Below are 23,543 nucleotides of genomic sequence, written 5' to 3'. Positions count from 1 at the left end.
ATAACTCACTAGTGTTGCAATGATGATGGAAATAACTCACTAGTGTTGCAATATGATGATGGAAATAACTCACTAGTGTTGTATAGATGATGGAAATAACTCACTAGTGTTGCAATGATGATGGAAATAACTCACTAGTGTTGCATAGATGATGGAAATAACTCACTAGTGTTGTATATGATGGAAATAACTCACTAGTGTTGCATGATGATGAAATAACTCACTAGTGTTGCATAGATGATGGAAATAACTCACTAGTGTTGCATAGATGATGGAAATAACTCACTAGTGTTGCATAGATGATGGAAATAACTCACTAGTGTTGCATAGATGATGGAAATAACTCACTAGTGTTGCATAGATGATGGAAATAACTCACTAGTGTTGCATAGATGATGGAAATAACTCACTAGTGTTGCAATAGATGATGGAAATAACTCACTAGTGTTGCATATGATGATGGAAATAACTCACTAGTGTTGCATAGATGATGGAAATAACTCACTAGTGTTGCATAGATGATGGAAATAACTCACTAGTGTTGCAATGATGATGGAAATAACTCACTAGTGTTGCATAGATGATGGAAATAACTCACTAGTGTTGCAATGATGATGGAAATAACTCACTAGTGTTGCATAGATGATGGAAATAACTCACTAGTGTTGTATAGATGATGGAAATAACTCACTAGTGTTGCATAGATGATGGAAATAACTCACTAGTGTTGCATAGATGATGGAAATAACTCACTAGTGTTGCATAGATGATGGAAATAACTCACTAGTGTTGCATAGATGATGGAAATAACTCACTAGTGTTGCATAGATGATGGAAATAACTCACTAGTGTTGCATAGATGATGGAAATAACTCACTAGTGTTGCATAGATGATGGAAATAACTCACTAGTGTTGCAATGATGATGGAAATAACTCACTAGTGTTGTATAGATGATGGAAATAACTCACTAGTGTTGCATAGATGATGGAAATAACTCACTAGTGTTGCATAGATGATGGAAATAACTCACTAGTGTTGTATAGATGATGGAAATAACTCACTAGTGTTGCAATATGATGGAAATAACTAACTCACTAGTGTTGCAATGGAAATAACTCACTAGTGTTGCATAGATGATGGAAATAACTCACTAGTGTTGCATAGATGATGGAAATAACTCACTAGTGTTGCATAGATGATGGAAATAACTCACTAGTGTTGCAATGATGATGGAAATAACTCACTAGTGTTGCATAGATGATGGAAATAACTCACTAGTGTTGCAATGATGATGGAAATAACTCACTAGTGTTGCATAGATGATGGAAATAACTCACTAGTGTTGCATAGATGATGGAAATAACTCACTAGTGTTGCATAGATGATGGAAATAACTCACTAGTGTTGCATAGATGATGGAAATAACTCACTAGTGTTGCATAGATGATGGAAATAACTCACTAGTGAATGGAAATAACTCACTAGTGTTGCATAGATGATGGAAATAACTCACTAGTGTTGCATAGATGATGGAAATAACTCACTAGTGTTGTATATATGATGGAAATAACTCACTAGTGTTGCAATGATGATGAAAATAACTCACTAGTGTTGCATAGATGATGGAAATAACTCACTAGTGTTGCAATGATGATGGAAATAACTCACTAGTGTTGTATAGATGATGGAAATAACTCACTAGTGTTGCATAGATGATGGAAATAACTCACTAGTGTTGCATAGATGATGGAAATAACTCACTAGTGTTGTATAGATGATGGAAATAACTCACTAGTGTTGTATAGATGATGGAAATAACTCACTAGTGTTGTATAGATGATGGAAATAACTCACTAGTGTTGTATAGATGATGGAAATAACTCACTAGTGTTGCATAGATGATGGAAATAACTCACTAGTGTTGTATAGATGAGGGAAATAACTCACTAGTGTTGCAATGATGATAAAAATAACTCACTAGTGTCGCATAGATGATGGAAATAACTCACTAGTGTTGCAATGATGATGGAAATAACTCACTAGTGTTGCATAGATGATAGTAATAACTCACTAGTGTTGCATAGATGATGGAAATAACTCACTAGTGTTGCATAGATGATGGAAATAACTCACTAGTGTTGCAATGATGATGGAAATAACTCACTAGTGTTGTATAGATGATGGAAATAACTCACTCGTGTTGTATATATGATGGAAATAACTCACTAGTGTTGCAATGATGATGAAAATAACTCACTAGTATTGCATAGATGATAGTAATAACTCACTAGTGTTGCATAGATGATGGAAATAACTCACTAGTGTTGCATAGATGATGGAAATAACTCACTAGTGTTGCAATGATGATGGAAATAGCTCACTAGTGTTGAATAGATGATGGAAATAACGCACTCGTGTTGTATATATGATGGAAATAACTCACTAGTGTTGCAATGATGATGAAAATAACTCACTAGTGTTGCATAGATGATGGAAATAACTTACTAGTGTTGCAATGATGATGGAAATAACTCACTAGTGTTGTATAGATGATGGAAATAACTCACTAGTGTTGTATAGATGATGGAAATAACTCACTAGTGTTGCATAGATGATGGAAATAACTCACTAGTGTTGCATAGATGATGGAAATAACTCACTAGTGTTGCAATGATAAAGGAAATAACTCACTAGTGTTGCATAGATGATGGAAATAACTCACTAGTGTTGAATAGATGATGGAAATAACTCACTCGTGTTGTATATATGATGGAAATAACTCACTAGTGTTGCAATGATGATGAAAATAACTCACTAGTGTTGCATAGATGATGGAAATAACTTACTAATGTTGCAATGATGATGGAAATAACTCACTAGTGTTGTATAGATGATGGAAATAACTCACTAGTGTTGTATAGATGATGGAAATAACTCACTAGTGTTGCATAGATGATGGAAATAACTCTCTAGTGTTGTATAGATGATGGAAATAACTCACTCGTGTTGTATATATGATGGAAATAACTCACTAGTGTTGCATAGATGATAGTAATAATTCACTAGTGTTGCATAGATGATGGAAATAACTCACTAGTGTTGTATAGATGAGGGAATTAACTCACTAGTGTTGCAATGATGATAAAATAACTCACTAGTGTTGCATAGATGATGGAAATAACTCACTAGTGTTGCAATGATGATGGAAATAACTCACTAGTGTTGCATAGATGATAGTAATAACTCACTAGTGTTGCATAGATGATGGAAATAACTCACTAGTGTTGCATAGATGATGGAAATAACTCACTAGTGTTGCAATGATGATGGAAATAACTCACTAGTGTTGAATAGATGATGGAAATAACTCACTCGTGTTGTATATATGATGGAAATAACTCACTAGTGTTGCAATGATGATGAAAATAACTCACTAGTGTTGCATAGATGATGGAAATAACTTACTAGTGTTGCAATGATGATGGAAATAACTCACTAGTGTTGTATAGATGATGGAAATAACTCACTAGTGTTGTATAGATGATGGAAATAACTCACTAGTGTTTTATTATGATGGAAATAACTCACTAGTGTTGCATAGATGATGGAAATAACTCACTAGTGTTGTATAAATGATGGAAATAATTCACTAGTGTTGTAATGATGATGGAAATAACTCACTAGTGTTGTATAGATGATGGAAATAACTCACTCGTGTTGTATATATGATGGAAATAACTCACTAGTGTTGCAATGATGATGAAAATAACTCACTAGTGTTGCAATGATGATGAAAATAACTCACTAGTGTTGCAATGATGATGAAAATAACTCACTAGTGTTGCATAGATGATAGTAATAACTCACTAGTGTTGCATAGATGATGGAAATAACTCACTAGTGTTGCAATGATGATGGAAATAGCTCACTAGTGTTGAATAGATGATGGAAATAACTCACTCGTGTTGTATATATGATGGAAGTAACTCACTAGTGTTGCAATGATGATGAAAATAACTCACTAGTGTTGCATAGATGATGGAAATAACTTACTAGTGTTGCAATGATGATGGAAATAACTCACTAGTGTTGTATAAATGATGGAAATAACTCACTAGTGTTGTATAGATGATGGAAATAACTCACTAGTGTTGCGTATATGATGGAAATAACTCACTAGTGTTGCATAGATGATGGAAATAACTCACTAGTGTTGCAATGATAAAGGAAATAACTGACTAGTGTTGCATAGATGATGGAAATAGCTCACTAGTGTTGAATGGATGATGGAAATAACTCACTGGTGTTGTATATATGATGGAAATAACTCACTAGTGTTGCAATGATGATGAAAATAACTCACTAGTGTTGCATAGATGATGGAAATAACTTACTAGTGTTGCAATGATGATGGAAATAACTCACTAGTGTTGTATAGATGATGGAAATAACTCACTAGTGATGAACTCACTAGTGTTGCATAGATGATGGAAATAACTCTCTAGTGTTTCATAGATGATGGAAATAACTCTCTAGTGTTGTATAGATGATGGAAATAACGCACTCGTGTTGTATATATGATGGAAATAACTCACTAGTGTTGCATAGATGATAGTAATAATTCACTAGTGTTGCATAGATGATGGAAATAACTCACTAGTGTTGTATAGATGATGGAAATAACTCACTAGTGTTGCAATGATGATAAAAATAACTCACTAGTGTTGCATAGATGATGGAAATAACTCACTAGTGTTGCAATGATGATGGAAATAACTCACTAGTGTTGCATAGATGATAGTAATAACTCACTAGTGTTGCATAGATGATGGAAATAACTCACTAGTGTTGCATAGGTGATGGAAATAACTCACTGGAGTTGCAATGATGATGGAAATAGCTCACTAGTGTTGAATAGATGATGGAAATAACTCACTCGTGTTGTATATATGATGGAAATAACTCACTAGTGTTGCATAGATGATGGAAATAACTCACTAGTGTTGCAATGATGATGGAAATAACTCACTAGTGTTGTATAGATGATGGAAATAACTCACTAGTGTTGTATAGATGATGGAAATAACTCACTAGTGTTGCATAGATGATAGTAATAATTCACTAGTGTTGCATAGATGATGGAAATAACTCACTAGTGTTGTATAGATGATGGAAATAACTCACTAGTGTTGCAATGATGATAAAAATAACTCACTAGTGTCGCATAGATGATGGAAATAACTCACTAGTGTTGCAATGATGATGGAAATAACTCACTAGTGTTGCATAGATGATGGAAATAACTCACTAGTGTTGCATAGATGATGGAAATAACTCACTAGTGTTGCATAGATGATGGAAATAACTCACTAGTGTTGCAATGATGATGGAAATAACTCACTAGTGTTGTATAGATGATGGAAATAACTCACTAGTGTTGTATAGATGATGGAAATAACTCACTAGTGTTGTATATATGATGGAAATAACTCACTAGTGTTGCAATGATGATGAAAATAACTCACTAGTATTGCATAGATGATAGTAATAACTCACTAGTGTTGCATAGATGATGGAAATAACTCACTAGTGTTGCATAGATGATGGAAATAACTCACTAGTGTTGCAATGATGATGGAAATAACTCACTAGTGTTGAATAGATGATGGAAATAACGCACTCGTGTTGTATATATGATGGAAATAACTCACTAGTGTTGCAATGATGATGAAAATAACTCACTAGTGTTGCATAGATGATGGAAATAACTTACTAGTGTTGCAATGATGATGGAAATAACTCACTAGTGTTGTATAGATGATGGAAATAACTCACTAGTGTTGTATAGATGATGGAAATAACTCACTAGTGTTGCATAGATGATGGAAATAACTCACTAGTGTTGCATAGATGATGGAAATAACTCACTAGTGTTGCAATGATAAAGGAAATAACTGACTAGTGTTGCATAGATGATGGAAATAGCTCACTAGTGTTGAATAGATGATGGAAATAACTCACTCGTGTTGTATATATGATGGAAATAACTCACTAGTGTTGCAATGATGATGAAAATAACTCACTAGTGTTGCATAGATGATGGAAATAACTTACTAGTGTTGCAATGATGATGGAAATAACTCACTAGTGTTGTATAGATGATGGAAATAACTCACTAGTGTTGTATAGATGATGGAAATAACTCACTAGTGTTGCATAGATGATGGAAATAACTCTCTAGTGTTGTATAGATGATGGAAATAACGCACTCGTGTTGTATATATGATGGAAATAACTCACTAGTGTTGCATAGATGATAGTAATAATTCACTAGTGTTGCATAGATGATGGAAATAACTCACTAGTGTTGCATAGATGATGGAAATAACTCACTAGAGTTGGAATGATGATGGAAATAGCTCACTAGTGTTGAATAAATGATGGAAATAACTCACTCGTGTTGTATATATGATGGAAATAACTCACTAGTGTTGCAATGATGATGAAAATAACTCACTAGTGTTGCATAGATGATGGAAATAACTTACTAGTGTTGCAATGATGATGGAAATAACTCACTAGTGTTGTATAGATGATGGAAATAACTCACTAGTGTTGTATAGATGATGGAAATAACTCACTAGTGTTTTAATATGATGGAAATAACTCACTAGTGTTGCATAGATGATGGAAATAACTCACTAGTGTTGTATAGATGATGGAAATAATTCACTAGTGTTGTAATGATGATGGAAATAACTCACTAGTGTTGTATAGATGATGGAAATAACTCACTCGTGTTGTATATATGATGGAAATAACTCACTAGTGTTGCAATGATGATGAAAATAACTCACTAGTGTTGCAATGATGATGAAAATAACTCACTAGTGTTGCATAGATGATAGTAATAACTCACTAGTGTCGCATAGATGATGGAAATAACTCACTAGTGTTGCAATGATGATGAAAATAACTCACTAGTGTTGCATAGATGATGGAAATAACTTACTAGTGTTGCAATGATGATGGAAATAACTCACTAGTGTTGTATAAATGATGGAAATAACTCACTAGTGTTGTATAGATGATGGAAATAACTCACTAGTGTTGCATATATGATGGAAATAACTCACTAGTGTTGCATAGATGATGGAATAACTCACTAGTGTTGCAATGATAAAGGAAATAACTGACTAGTGTTGCATAGATGATGGAAATAGCTCACTAGTGTTGAATGGATGATGGAAATAACTCACTGGTGTTGTATATATGATGGAAATAACTCACTAGTGTTGCAATGATGATGAAAATAACTCTCTAGTGTTGCATAGATGATGGAAATAACTTACTAGTGTTGCAATGATGATGGAAATAACTCACTAGTGTTGTATAGATGATGGAAATAACTCACTAGTGTTGTATAGATGAACTCACTAGTGTTGCATAGATGATGGAAATAACTCTCTAGTGTTGCATAGATGATGGAAATAACTCTCTAGTGTTGTATAGATGATGGAAATAACGCACTCGTGTTGTATATATGATGGAAATAACTCACTAGTGTTGCATAGATGATAGTAATAATTCACTAGTGTTGCATAGATGATGGAAATAACTCACTAGTGTTGTATAGATGAGGGAATTAACTCACTAGTGTTGCAATGATGATAAAAATAACTCACTAGTGTCGCATAGATGATGGAAATAACTCACTAGTGTTGCAATGATGATGGAAATAACTCACTAGTGTTGCATAGATGATAGTAATAACTCACTAGTGTTGCATAGATGATGGAAATAACTCACTAGAGTTGCAATGATGATGGAAATAGCTCACTAGTGTTGAATAGATGATGGAAATAACTCACTCGTGTTGTATATATGATGGAAATAACTCACTAGTGTTGCATAGATGATGGAAATAACTTACTAGTGTTGCAATGATGATGGAAATAACTCACTAGTGTTGTATAGATGATGGAAATAACTCACTAGTGTTGTATAGATGATGGAAATAACTCACTAGTGTTTTAATATGATGGAAATAACTCTCTAGTGTTGTATAGATGATGGAAATAACGCACTCGTGTTGTATATATGATGGAAATAACTCACTAGTGTTGCATAGATGATAGTAATAATTCACTAGTGTTGCAATGATGATGAAAATAACTCACTAGTATTGCATAGATAATAGTAATAACTCACTAGTGTTGCATAGATGATGGAAATAACTCACTAGTGTTGCATAGATGATGGAAATAACTCACTAGTGTTGCAATGATGATGGAAATAACTCACTAGTGTTGTATAGATGAGGGAATTAACTCACTAGTGTTGCATATATGATGGAAATAACTCACTAGTGTTGCAATGATGATGAAAATAACTCACTAGTGTTGCATAGATGATAGTAATAATTCACTAGTGTTGCATAGATGATGGAAATAACTCACTAGTGTTGTATAGATGAGGGAATTAACTCACTATTGTTGCAATGATGATAGAAATAACTCACTAGTGTTGCATATATATGTTGAAACACTGGATTTTAAACAAGCAAATAGATAAAGAAACGTTTTCTAGAAAAGGAAGTGAGTATATAGATAAAGAAAAGTTTTCTAGAAAAGGAAGTGAGTATATAGATAAAGAAAAGTTTTCTAAAAAAGGAAGTGAATATATAGATAAAGAAAAGTTTTCTAAAAAAGGAAGTGAATATATAGATAAAGAAAAGTTTTCTAAAAAAGGAAGTGAATATATAGATGGCAAATATCAATCCTTTAAATAAAACACTGCAAACAAGACAGTGGTAACGACATTTGCATTGTTCCTACATAATAGCAGAAGCATACAGTGTAATAGAATATTGGTAGAATTAATGTAATATATATATATATGTATATATGTTGATTCTTGCCTGCTCTATTTTATATGGATGATGCAAATGCCATCTCCGTTATCTTGTTTGCAATGTTTTTGTCAAAGGCTCGTATTAGCCATCTCAAATTTACTTCCTCTATCTTGCAAGTTATTACTTTACTTGTATATTATAAACACTCAGCGTGTGCAATGGAAATATAGTAAATACATAATTAGATAAGAAACGTTATTAAGAATTTAATAACAATTAAGGTACGGAAGATATCTTATAGTGACTAAACATTAGATTTTACAATGTTAATATATGTATATATATATTTAATTCTTTGACAGTACAATACTCGAATATTAATTAAATCAATATATTTGCACATACACGAGGCGTATTGATACTCACCCGTTTCTTTTCCACGTGGAGTGGTCTTAAGTTCGGATCAAACAGTAGTTTTGTAGGATCAATATCAACGGGAGACTGGCGATGACCCATGTTACACAGACTCCACTCTGGATTCAAAAGACCCCAATAATTGGGTCCTGTAAAACAAAGATGTTAATAAACATGAGTTCTATTCCCACGCAAAAAAAAAATGCTAATATAAACAACTGATATATCATCAGTATAGTCTCAGTTAAATATTTTATAGGTACACGTTAATAATTCAACAAGATGTCAGAGAAATCCCGCTAACTTGGAATAAACCGTTTAATCCCCTAATGAAACTCATCTGGTTGCGACTGATACAACTGTGCACAAATCATGAGTTAACAGAACAACAAGTGATGTGAAAGTGAAGTATTCAAAAATATTACTCAATCAAAACAGAAAAAAAAGGAAATTGTAGCCATCTTGGCCATAAACACAAGGAGTAAAACATAAATGATTAACAACTAAAGCGAGGTTACGAAGTAGAAAGAAGGACAGGTAGAATGTATTACAGCAATAGAGATATTTACTTAAATGAAGAAACATGAACCGATGCCACAATAAACAGTATTAACTTTAACCTCTCCAATAAGATGAACATGAAAAACTAGAAGTTTTGGACGTCTAAGTTTGCAGCCCCCCAGTGGCACAGCGATATGTCTGCGTACTCACACCGCTATAACCCAGGTTTCGATACCTGTGGCGGGCAGAGCACATACAGCTCATTGTGTAGCTTTGTGCTTAACTCCAAACATTCAACCCCAAATTCGTAACGTCCAACTTCTAAAAATGCTCTCTGTAACCAGGCAGAAGGGAAACAGTCGTTCCTTCTCGCAATTAAACAGAAACGAAGAAAAGGGCTATCCATCTATCTGTACTTTTTGCGCGAGTGTAAATTGGTTGTTATAGCTGTAAGTATTCTCTCATCAAGATTAATATAAGGAAAATGATAATTATCACATTAAAATTACGCATGTAGTTACAGTAGTGAGAGACTGTAAGATGTCAAAATAGAATTGCATAATAACAAATAATGCAATGAAAATTACTTTTAGAACCCATATAAACATATAGAGCATTTGTGTAAAGCAATAAGCTTTAAATACCAGTGTTAGTTTCAGTTATTATTACTGACTGTAGTTTCAGCGTGAATTAAATAAAAACTGTTTGGAAGTAGAAAACGATGAACTTGAATTACAAGTTTCACACGCTGAAAGGTACTATTAGATCTTTACTTTTAAAGAGTTTTATACTGAAAGGTACTTTTAGATCTTTATTTCTAAAGAGTTTTATACTGAAAGGTACTATTAGATCTTTATTTTTGATGAGTTTTATGCTGAAAGGTACTATTAGATCTTTATTTTTAAAGAGTTTTATACTGAAAGATACTTTTAGATCTTTCCTTTTAAAGAGTTTTATACTGAAAGGTACTATTAGATCTTTATTTTTAATGAGTTTTATGCTGAAAGGTACTATTAGATCTTTATTTTTAATGAGTTTTATACTGAAAGGTACTATTAGATCTTTATTTTTAAAGAGTTTTATACTGAAAGGTACTATTAGATCTTTATTTTTGATAAGTTTTATGCTGAAAGGTACTATTAGATCTTTATTTTTAAAGAGTTTTATACTGAAAGATACTTTAGATCTTTCCTTTTAAAGAGTTTTATACTGAAGGTACTATTAGATCTTTATTTTTAATGAGTTTTATGCTGAAAGGTACTATTAGATCTTTATTTTTTAAAGAGTTTTATACTGAAAGGTACTATCAGATCTTTCCTTTTTAAAGAGTTTTATGCTGAAAGGTACTATTAGATCTTTATTTTTAAAGAGTTTTATACTGAAAGATACTTTTAGATCTTTCCTTTTTAAAGAGTTTTATACTGAAAGGTACTATTAGATCTTTATTTTTAATGAGTTTTATACTGAAAGGTACTATTAGATCTTTCCTTTTTAAAGAGTTTTATACTGAAAGGTACTATTAGATCTTTATTTTTAATGAGTTTTATACTGAAAGGTACTATTAAATCTTTCCTTTTTAAAGAGTTTTATGCTGAAAGGTACTATTAGATCTTTATTTTTTAATGAGTTTTATGCTGAAAGGTACTATTAGATCTTTCCTTTTTAAAGAGTTTTATACTGAAAGGTACTATTAGATCTTTATTTTTTAATGAGTTTTATACTGAAAGGTACTATTAGATCTTTCCTTTTTAAAGAGTTTTATACTGAAAGGTACTATTAGATCTTTATTTTAATGAGTTTTATACTGAAAGGTACTATTAAATCTTTCCTTTTTAAAGAGTTTTATGCTGAAAGGTACTATTAGATCTTTATTTTTTAATGAGTTTTATGCTGAAAGGTACTATTAGATCTTTCCTCTCTAAAGAGTCTTATGCTGAAAGGTACCATAAAATATTTCTTTTTTAAAGTGTTTTACACTTAAAAGTACTGTTAAATATTTCCTTTCTTAAGAGTTTTACGCTGAAAGGTACTATTATAGCATTCCTTTTTAAAAAGTTTTACACGACTCTAAGCTGCACTATTAAACAATTGTGAAAACTGGTGCAGAAATATTGTATAAGTTGTAGTTCTTTCCTTATCAATATAACACTATATTCTTGACTTCATGGAGGTCGGTATATTTTGTTGTTTTCATGCCTGGCTCACGCGGAGAGATCATACAAGACAAAAATCATTACACAGTCACGTAAGAACTGGGATATATACCGAAAGATGTATTTTGCAAAACCGATTCATGAATATTTCTTTATGCGCCTCTTTTGTATTTGCTCTGGGCATTTCATTTTATGAGCTGATTTAAAAACATAAGCAAACTAATCTTTCCTGATATGTTCTGCTGATACAGAGTAAGTTACATGTGACTACGGATATCATTCTTGTGGTTTAAACGCATATAAAACAACTATTGAAACGTGGAAAAGTAATATTGATGTGGTAATAAGTAGTTACTTTACGCTTGTAGTTTGTTCAACATCGATTTCATAAAAAGGCGTGTGTGTGTGGGTTCGTGCTTGTTTTCTCTTAGCAAAGCCACATCGAGCTATCTGCTGAACCTACCGAGGGGAATCGAGCCCCTGATTTTAGCGTTGTAAATTTGTAGACTTACTTCTGTACTAGCGGGCGTAAAAAGGCAGAATTGCTCAATAAACCTTTTGTTTCAATACTAGAACTCGTCAATTGTGTTGAACGACGAGATGTAAAAGATCGTATAAAATCCTATTTATGAACTGCGGTTTTCCAATATCTCACAGACATTTGGTATAAACAGTAGTTTATAAAGTATTGTATCTTTTTTTTCAATTATTATTTACACATGATCATGAATGTATAATTATTTGGGTCTAGAACGAAGCTATATAAAAACGTTTTAGAATCACCAATCTTGTAGTTTCGTTTACGCGCTTTCGTTTCATTCAAAAGATTGTTTGTTTGTTTGACTTTGAACTTCGCGTAAAGCTACACGAGAGATGTCTGCTCTAGCCGTCCCTAATTTAGTAGTGTAAGACTAGAGAGGAAGCAACTAGTCATCACCACCTACCACCAACTTTTGGCCTACTCTTTTGCCAACACTAGTGAGATTGACTGTCACATTATAACGTCCACATGGTTGAAAGGGCGAGCATGTTTGGTGCGACGGGGATTTGAACCCACAACCCTCAGATTACAGGTCGAACGCCCTAACCCACCTGGCCATGCCGGGCCTCATTCGAAGAAATTAAATCCGACTACTGACAGTCGATTTAAAACAGAAACTAAGGATTCCCAGATACAGAAAACGTACGGAAATATTTTTGTTTTTTAAACGTATGGAAATACACAATTTTTTTTTCAGTTGCCCGTCTATTTCCTAACTTCATTCAGTTTTGATTGATGTATACTCAAAATATTTCAATCTACTCTTAAGTTCTAAAGTTTATTTGGCACGTGCCGTTTTCGCTTCTGAAAAGTACGTAAGCAGTTTTTGTACAGATATTTAATACAGGAATTGTCAAACAAATTCAGCATCCTCCCACCTTTTCAGAACATTGCATATGCTAACGTCGTCCAGTGACACAACGGCATGTCTGCAGACTTGTAAAGCTAGAAACCCTGTTTTGATACTCTTGGTGGGTAGAGAATAGATAGTCCATTGTGTAGCTTTGTGCTAACTACAAACAAACAAACCATATCCTGACAGAGACTCCCACGCTAATGGATCGGTAGATACTGAATACCTTCACAGTAATACACATATTATTTATTTGTTAAAGTATTTCTGACGTGATGTGCAAAGTACTGAGAAAAAAGGAAGCATTGGTAAGTTTGCCTTTTAAATTTCGCGCAAAGCAATATGGGAATTTTTTCTTGCTAGCCATCCATAATTTAGTACTGCAAGACAAGAGGAAAGGCAGCTAGTCATTACCACCCACCGCTAACCTTCAGGCTACTCTTTTACCTATAAATAGTGGAATTGACTTATGATTATAACACTCACACGGCTGAAAGAGCAAGCATGTTTGGGGTGATGGAAATTCCAACCCTAAATATTCAACAAATATCAAATATATATAACTAATTAGTTGTTTTCTGGTTGTAGTATCATATCCTTCCATACAGGCTGGCCCGGCATGGCCAGGTGGGTTAAGGTGTTTGGCTTGTAATCTGGGGGTCGCGAGTTCGAATCTCCGTTGCATCAAACGCGCTTGCCTTTTCAGCCGTGGGGGTTTTATAATGTTACCGTTAATCCACTATTCGTTAGTAGAAGAGTAGCCCAGCAGTTGGCGGTGGGTGATTACAACTACTGCCTTCCCTCTAGTCTTACACTGCTAAATTAGGGACGGCTAGCGCAGATAGCCCTCGTGTAGCTTTGCGCGAAATTCAAAACAAACCAAACTGTTTTTTTTTTTTTTTGTATTTTTAAGCAGCAAATAAGCAGCATACCCAGTTCCACCCTTGGTAAAACAAACCCTTCAGACTAAGTGTTCAACTTCATGAACAGCCATGCGCTTATAACTGTTATGTAGTAGTAATTATCGGGGCAATTCTAAATACAGATCCACAAGTTATATATCTTTCTAACTAAAAGCGCTGTTTTATTTGTAACTTAACTAATCAATTTGCTATCAAATACTATTTTATCTAAATTTGTTGCACTTACTTTAAATTGTTCCTAGCTTTAAGTTGGAAGAAAGAAGAATGCATAATATGCATTTTTCTGTTTATAAACATTTATTATAATCAATATAATTATATTCGTATACGTTGATACTTCTGCGGACAGAACGTTTTCTCTAATATGCAAAGTAAATACTATAGCTTACTTTTGTTTTAGTCCCCCGCTATCACAGCGGTAAGTCTACGGATTCCCCTCGGTGGATTCAGTAGATAGTTTTATGTAGTTTTGCTATAAGAAAAAACCCAAAGACACTTTTGCTTTAAAGTTATTATAATGACTTGTGATTATTTGTAATAAATACCAACTTCCCTTCCATCTGGGCCCGGCATTGCCAGGTGGTTAAAACACTCGACTCGTAATCGGAGGGTTACTGGATCGAATCCCCATCGCACCAAACATGCTCGCCCTTTCAGCCGTGGGGCGTTATAATGTGATGCTCAATCCCATTATTTGGTTATAAAGAGTAGTCTAAGGGTTGGTGATAGTGTGTGATGACTAGCTGTCTTCTCTCTAAGCTTACACTGCTAAATTAGGGACGGCTAGCGCAGATAGCCTTTGTGTGTCTTTGTATGAAATTCAAACCAATCTTTCATCTGTGCCGGAACTTTAGCCGAGATACCAACGTTTTAACGCAAAATTTACAATATTTTATACGTTTTAGTTCCGTGGATTTCCCTTCAATTTTTTTTTCAAGTCAAGACTGGAACAAAAACATCGACGTGTTTGTTCAGGTCTTCATAAAGTATTTATTTTGAAACGCTTCTTTGAAATAACATAGAAAAGTCTTATAATTTGACTGTACACTTGAGTCTGAGATGTAATAAAAATGTTCTGGTTTTAATTGGACGATTTAAACCGGCTAAGCCTATATTAAGGTAAACACTACAGCATTTAGAACCACACAGAGAAGTAAATCTGCATAATATATCAGATTTATAAATGTGATTGCGCTATTTTGAAACTGATAATGCTTTAATATAACCTTAATTTATAGAATGATATTAATATAGAAAGTTTTGTTTTACATGATTTTTGTGCAAATAATATGTGAGAATGATGAACAGTCCACATAAATAGTATTATGCTTATAAGGCCTTGTGTTTGTTTTTCTACAGCTTCCATTGACGCGGTCTTTTACCGTTTATATACTAGCGGTGTGTTTCTCTTGAGTTCTAGAATGATCGATAAGACTCTTTCGTCGCGATTGGTCTAGAGAAATCTTCAACCAGTCGTTTTCAGTATTTTAAGCATAACAAAATATGACCCAATTTCAATGAAAATGATTTACTTTTGTAAAATTACGTTTTGTGGAAAATCTGTACGTGATGAAGAAAAATGGATACCATTTTCGGATTTAGTGAACACGAATTACGACATAACATGTAAGCACTTCAAGAGAATAAAACCATCGCAGGTCTGTGTTATGTTTGTTTGTCTTTGGATTTCGCGCAAAGCTACTCGAGGTAGCTACTAGCCGTCCTTACTTTAGTAGTGTAAGACTAGATGGAAGGCAGCTAGTCATCACCACCCATCGTCAACTATATTTTTTATAATTCCACGACAAATATTATGCTTCATTTACACAATTCCTCTCTTAAATCCGTTGTTCTTTATTCTTACGACTTTAATTTACTGTAAATTCCTTTGGTTTGTTTTGAATTTTGCGCAAAGATGCTCAAGGGCTATCTGGGCTGCATGTCTTTAATTTAGCAGTGTAGTACTCGAGAGAAGGCAGCTAGTCATCATCACTTACCACCATCTCTTGGGCTACTATTTTACCAACAAATAGTGGGACTGACCGTCACTTATAACGACCTCCACGGCTGAAAGGGCGAGCATGTTTGGTATGACGGGGTTTCGAACCCCCGACCCTCGAATTATGAGTCCAGTACCTTAACCACCTGTCTTATGAATTGAGAATAATAAAAAAAGAAAAGTTATTTTGTAATTTTCTTTCAATTTGAGACACCGTAAAGAGGATACAAAGAGTAAAAATTGATCGATTTTATGCAATTTAAGACCATGTTTACAGGTTTATTGTTTATGCGCTCCATAAATGTCTTCGCCATTTCTTGCGTAGAGCCTATTTCCTAATAAAAAGCTACTGCTGAAATAAAATAACATCTGTGTCGTCACATTTCCTTCACCAGTTATAGAGTGTACACTCTATCAGATGTCAGAACAATTCCATTAATTCCATTGTTTGTATAGCCTTAGTGGCATTTGCGTTTAGCGATTCTTTAAAACTTCACAATTTGAAGTGCTGCAGTTATAACAATTGAAAACATTTATGGACACTTAAAATATATATGCAACATATAATTGTATTTGGTAGTTTTAACCGAATTAACAACTTATGTGACACGTGTGCTAAACTATCGAGATAAAGAACCCAAGGTTCAAACTTAGTTTTGCCTAAATTTAAATCTGTTGATCAGATGGAAGGCACTTAGCCAGTATCACCTACCGCTATTAAGGTTACTCGTAACATAATAGTGAAATTTACTGTCACTTTTATAACGCGTCCAAAGCCAAAAGTAACTTGGGTTAAATCCTTGAATATCCCCACATGCTACTTGGAACATTAACACTTTAAAGCATACCGATCCGTAAGTACAACATTTTAATGGCGTTTGTTACATCAGGTAAACATTGAATAATACATTTTCAATAATTATATTATAAACATTTTTTAAATGCAGAAATAAAATTACTCGAATATAATGTCTTCGCAAGCGGTTAAGTTTATTTGCTTATAATTAAGCATAAAAACACACATTGGGCTATCTGTACCAGTATCGACACCAGGCTTCTAGCGTTGTTATGTCCTCAGGAAACATACCGCTGTGACACTGAGGGTCGCGAAAGTTCACTGTTGTATAAGATTTCGAAACATTTCGGATTATTCTACGAACATATTTTTATTTAGATATTTGTGTTTAGGTACATTTTTCTTTCGACCGTATAAGTCCAGAAATTCGTTCCCAACAAAATTATCATAAAACGACCTGAAACAGAACTTAAGTAAATCGCGATGATTCTAGCAGTTTCTACTGAAACGTTGCCGTTGCTATTAAAAGTGCGTGTATATTCAACGTTCCCGAACGTTCTGATTTACGAGGAAAGAGCGCTAGGTTACAACGTGGAAGCTTCTATAGTTCCACATTTCAATACACGTGTGAAGTTTCCATTATGCCACAATGCCAGAGTTGCCTTGCATGAGAAGGAAATCATTGATCTATGTGTATTAAATGAAAGGCTCAATTTAAGTGATTCGTCTGATGATTTTTCAGATTCTATTGGATGGTGGAGATTTAGGTGATGCAGTTGACGAGAGATGAATGAGATTTTTACGTGATAGTCCTCACGCCTGAGGTTAAAAAATGTTTTACTTAGATCCTTCTTAATGTATTTTGTAAAGAAAACTCCATTTTTTTAGCGTTTTCTGTACGTTATAGAGTTTGTAGAGACGACTGAAAGGGTATGGGCTGATTCGTGAATATTTTATTTCGAATAAAAAAACTCGAACGTTCTATAGAGACTGTAGTGCAAGGCTTAAACATTGCTTATTTCAGAAAAGTTTGAAGATAATTTGTTATATTAAGGTTATTTTAACAAAGAAGTGTAATAAGCTTCCATTTGTTTATCACACTCAAAGTCTTATCAACACAGGAAATTTTAATGTAAGAACCCTTCTTTTTTACACAATACTTTGAAAATTACTATGGCTTTGATTAATTGTGTAAAGGATAAAACGAACACTTTAAGCATCATTTACGAATATCTTATCACAAGTTACAGTTTTACAGTAAGTAAGATTTGCTTTTAGTGTTAGTTACTTAACAGTGAGATTTACTGGCACTTTTATAATGCACCCACAACTTAAAGTAATTTGGGCTCAAACCTTGAACCACACGTACGCAGCAGCGCCCGGCACATTAACTGATATGCCATGCCGAATCAGAATAAAATTCATAAGGTAGATATAACTCTACTCACTGTAAAAACTGTAACTTATAATCAAATATTCTTAACCAGTATGTAAACTCAAAACGAAACTAATTTACGAATGTTCAAGTGTGACCTTATGTTAACCATGTCTAATAACATGCTGGTCAAACAATGGAGTCGCACATGCGCAAAGAAGCGTAAATCGTAGGGCACTGTAGCGCTGAGGCTTTGACTTGCATACAGAACAAACTTCTAAACTCCCACAAAGACCAGGCGACAAGGTATATTCGGACTTGTAAACTTCATGATTTGTGTACCTACACGAGTACACACCACCCCTGCTACCTAGAATCTGTAAAGACCATTGAAACATATATACGGTAAATACTGTTGCTATTTTGATACTGTAAGCATTATTATCCACACACGGTAAATACACACAGTTACTGTACATACGACTATACATAGACATGGTAAATAACACTAAACCAAGATACGGAAAATACCACTAAACCAAGATACAGAAAATACCATTATACATAGATACGACACATACCACTTAAGATAGATATGGAAAATATCACTATTACATTGATACGGTAAATATTACTATAAATAGATATGGTAAATATCACTATACAGAAATATGGTAAATATCACTATACAGAAATATGGTAACCACTACTAAGCACAGATCCGGTAATTACCACCATACATAGATAGGGTAAATATCATTATAAACAGATACGGTAAATATCATTATAAATAGATACGATAAATACCACTGAAACTTAGACATAGTAATGACTACTGTTACCAAGATAGAGTAAACACCATTGTAACCTAGAAATTGTAAATCTACTACGTAGTTAAGATAAACATTACACTCTACGGATAAGGCAGTTATTCTTAATATGGAAAGAAAGCAAACATCTCTACCATCGAGATGAAATAAACATTAGTACTATCCAAACAAGGTAAACATCTCTACTATCGAGATGAAATAAACATTAGTACTATCCAAACAAGGTAAACATCTCTACTATCGAGATGAAATAAACATTAGTACTATCCAAACAAGGTAAACATCTCTACTATCGAGACGAGATGAACTTTAGTACTATTCAAACAAGGTAAACATCTCTACTATCGAGATGAGATAAACATTAGTACTCTCCAAACAAGGTAAACATCTCTACTATCGAGATGAGATAAACATTAGTACTATCCAAACAAGGTAATCATCTCTACTATTGAGACGAGATAAACATTAGTACTATCCAAACAAAGTAAACATCTCTACTATTGACATGAGATAAATAGTAGTACTATCCAAACAAGATAAACATCTCTACTATCGACATGAGATAAACATTAGTTCTATCCAAACAATGTAAACATTTTTACAATTGAGACGAGATAAACATTAGTGCTACCCAAACAAGGTAAACATCTCTACTTCAAGATAAATCTCACCAATATCGATATAACACAAAACTACCAAACTCAAGACAAGATAATCAATACAATTTTATATAGTAATTAGCGAGTCAAAATAAACAACACTATTGAAGAGACACGATAAACTTCAATAATACCATAACAAGATGAACAACAGTGTTAAAGAGACACGATAAACTTCAATAATACCATGATAATATTAATAACACTACTAAAGAGACAAGATAAACTTCATTAATACCATGACAATATTAATAACACTACTAAAGAGACAAGATAAACTTCATTAATACCATGACAATATTAATAACACTACTAAAGAGACAAGATAAACTTCAATAATACCATGACAATATTAATAACACTACTAAAGAGACAAGATAAACTTCATTAATACCATAACAATATTAATAACACTACTAAAGAGACAAGATAAACTTCATTAATACCATGACAATATTAATAACACTACTAAAGAGACAAGATAAACTTCATTAATACCATGACAATATTAATAACACTACTAAAGAGACAAGATAAAATTCATTAATGAAACCTGAAACGGTTAAACAGTATTACTATGTGGAATGAAATATTAAGGCAGTTGCAACCGAAACACATTCCAGTTTATTGAGATATTAAGACAAATTATAGTGGTTACAGTTGACTCCTGAAAAGAAGGAGAATCCAAATTTTACATTAATACAGCAACGTGTTGAGTGCAATTGTTATATCTATTCTGTCAAGACACATAAACACAATGGTAATAATCTGACTGATTACAATACGTAGCAAAATGTTTACTTTTTTCTTGTTTCTGGACAGAAAGTGTTATTTTCCAATTGCTTATGCCTAAAGTAAATGTAAAAGACCTATTTTTCTCTTCAAACTTTGCTTTTGCGACCTGGGAGCGTATAACGAGAACATGATGGGAGACTATATTTGGGGGTTGGTACGTGAAAGTGATTTACATTACAGTCGCAAATCTCGAAAAACTATTCACTTCTAAACATTTTTCTATACCTTTAGTATAAATACACGTAAATCTTGATTCATATGTTGTTTTATTCAGACCTTATGTAAATAAAAATGTGCAAATGCGCCCGTTTTTACATAGAAAATAGGTTAATTTCTAAATTTCGTTATCAAGGTCACAAAAGCAAAGTTTGAAGGGAATAATGACCATTTTCTATACTTTTACAACGTAAGCAATTAAGAAATAGCACATACTGTCCAGGAACAAAATTTGTGATATATAGTGTTATACAATAATCGAGCCGTGTCTAAGCACAAACTCAGAACCATTCTGAATGAATACATCAGTAAAGGATTTATAAGTCATTGGAAAATTTTCATTTTCATGGAATCTTTTATGTTGTTGTTACTGTTGAGACATAACTTTAACAATGCAGTTCAATATATAAATTATTTTTCCAAATTTCTAAGTTCAAGTTTATACCCATAGGGTTTAAAAAACACATAAACAAAAAGCCTTTTTTCTATGAACTGTTGATATATCTTGAAGCTCTATTGTGCAGTAGCATGTTTTTGTTTAAGTTACATTTCTCTAAATAGTATAACTTTCATTGTGATAAAATATTTGTAGCAATGTGCATGAAGACACGATTTACGTTAAAAGTGCAGAATGAAAGTAAAGAAACTGTCATAGTTAAAACTATTGTGTTTTTAAAACTACCTGTTATTTGTAAGCTTCTTTCCCACAGAACCACATTTAGAATCGATAGTTTTATGGAGAAGTCTGGACAGTGTACAAGATGTTTCGAAACTGTAACAAGATGTGTCAAAGGTGGTTTTTATCGTTTCTAATCAGCATATTAATTATATATGTAAAAACGGCTCGTTTGGGTTGATAAAAGTTTTTACGTAGAAGAGTGAACAACGTTTCGACCTTCTTCGGTCATCGTAAAAATTTTTCTCAAACCAAACGAGCCGTTTTTACATATATATTTTTCTCCACAAGTGGGTTTTCTCGACATCTCAGCATATCAATTGTTCCTCCGAATGAAACTACCAAAAACATTGTTTTGTGTTCGTTGTTCCTACTAGTATCCTGCACACTGAAAATCATTTTAATAAAATATGCAATCTTGCATTACTGAAAAGCAGAGAAATTCAAGAACTAAAAACAGTGCTATAGAAATTAACGGCTAGATAAGCACAAATTAAGTGGCATAAAATAAACACGATTTTATAAAAATATGAAGTTGATTACATGACAACTGTAATGAAAATGACGCCTGTGACACGTCAAAACTAGTCTGGTGATCAATTAATATTTTGGTGAAACTTTGTTTGTTATTCGTGTTTAGTTAGTTTTAGAGTGCATGTTAGATGAGCAATGTAATATCGATTTGAAATACGTTGTGCCCTACATAAACATTCACGAGTAAAAGTTATTATCTCCCAAAAGAAGTAGGCCCGCCATGACCAAGTGGTTAAGGCATTCGACTCGTAATCCGAGGGTCGCGAGTTCGAATCCCCGTCACACCAAACATGCTCGCCCTTTTAGCCGTGGGGACGTTATAATGTGATGGTCAATCCCACTATTCGTTGGTAGCCCAACAGTGGTGGGTGGTGATGACTAGCTACCTTCCCTCTAGTCTTACACTCCAAATATAGGGACGGCTAGAGCAGATAGCCCTCATGTAGCTTTGCGAGAAATTCAAAACAAACCCAAAATAAGTAGCTTTTAAAAACGTGATAATATCAAATATGGTTTTATATCTTATAATCACTTTATATATATTATTATTATTATATATACTTAATTTGTAAAAAAGAAAACCAGCGACTTTGTAAAGAGTAATGTGAAGTCTCATCATTATTATATGACATTAATTTGTATTTCGATTTTCTGATGAGATAAAAAGGTTATATAAAAATCTAATGGGTTATCCATGCATTGCTACCCTTGTAATTATTTATCAAAATTTGTCTGTCTGATGGGTAATAATTGCACCGTATCCGCCCAATACTTTGTCAGAGTTGATTATACCCTAGTGCGCAGAGATACTGATTTCATGAGAAACTCAGTTCAAAGCTTATCATAAATCGTTTCATGTTTTGTTCTAATGAAAAAACTAACACTGTAACTTCAAATGATGTCTTACAGAACGAAAGTTCCTTGTGTTTCTGATATTTCTGTTATTTATTAACGCGGCCAACTGAACCATTCTTCGAACAACGTTCTAACAGTAGGCCACAAAAACTTGTTAACATTTACAGTTCGATTTCAATTACAGGTACAAGAAGGAACAAGAAATAACACTAACGTTCAAAGTGCCAAATGAACGACTGTTGTCAGGTGTCTGAAAGGGTTATTTACTCAGGTGAAACTAGATTAGCTTCTTTAGGAAAGTCCGTTTTTCAAGCTCATACTTCGCTTTCCTTCACTTATAATACGAAGGCTTAGGAGTGAAAAAACAAGAAAACACAGAAATGACATTGATGTCTAATTAAGAAATCCTTCATTAGATGAATCTGAGCTGTATTTACAGACTTAAGTAAAAGTGAAGGACTCTAGAGGATCAACGAAACATGCAAATCTCTTTTGTCTAGTTATTCTAATGAATATTAACAGGTTTGGTAATCCTTTATGTTAATGTGAAACTCCAAGGTCCAATAG

General features: G+C 33.4%; 1 protein-coding gene across 1 annotated transcript in view; it reads right to left on the bottom strand.

Annotated features, from left to right (window-relative positions):
• The window catches only part of LOC143251573 (putative carbonic anhydrase-like protein 2), a 169,854-nt gene that overhangs the window by 77,776 nt on the left and 68,535 nt on the right, over positions 1 to 23,543 (bottom strand). The window contains exon 3 of the mRNA XM_076502844.1: positions 9,283 to 9,419. Within this exon, the coding sequence (XP_076358959.1) occupies positions 9,283 to 9,419 (137 nt within the window). The remainder of the gene's footprint in view (positions 1 to 9,282; positions 9,420 to 23,543) is intronic.

Source organism: Tachypleus tridentatus, chromosome 6 (assembly GCF_004210375.1).
Source record: "Tachypleus tridentatus isolate NWPU-2018 chromosome 6, ASM421037v1, whole genome shotgun sequence".
Lineage (NCBI taxonomy): Eukaryota > Metazoa > Arthropoda > Merostomata > Xiphosura > Limulidae > Tachypleus > Tachypleus tridentatus.
The sequence above is the reverse complement of the archived record's forward strand: the minus strand, read 5'-3'. Positions and strand labels throughout refer to the sequence as shown.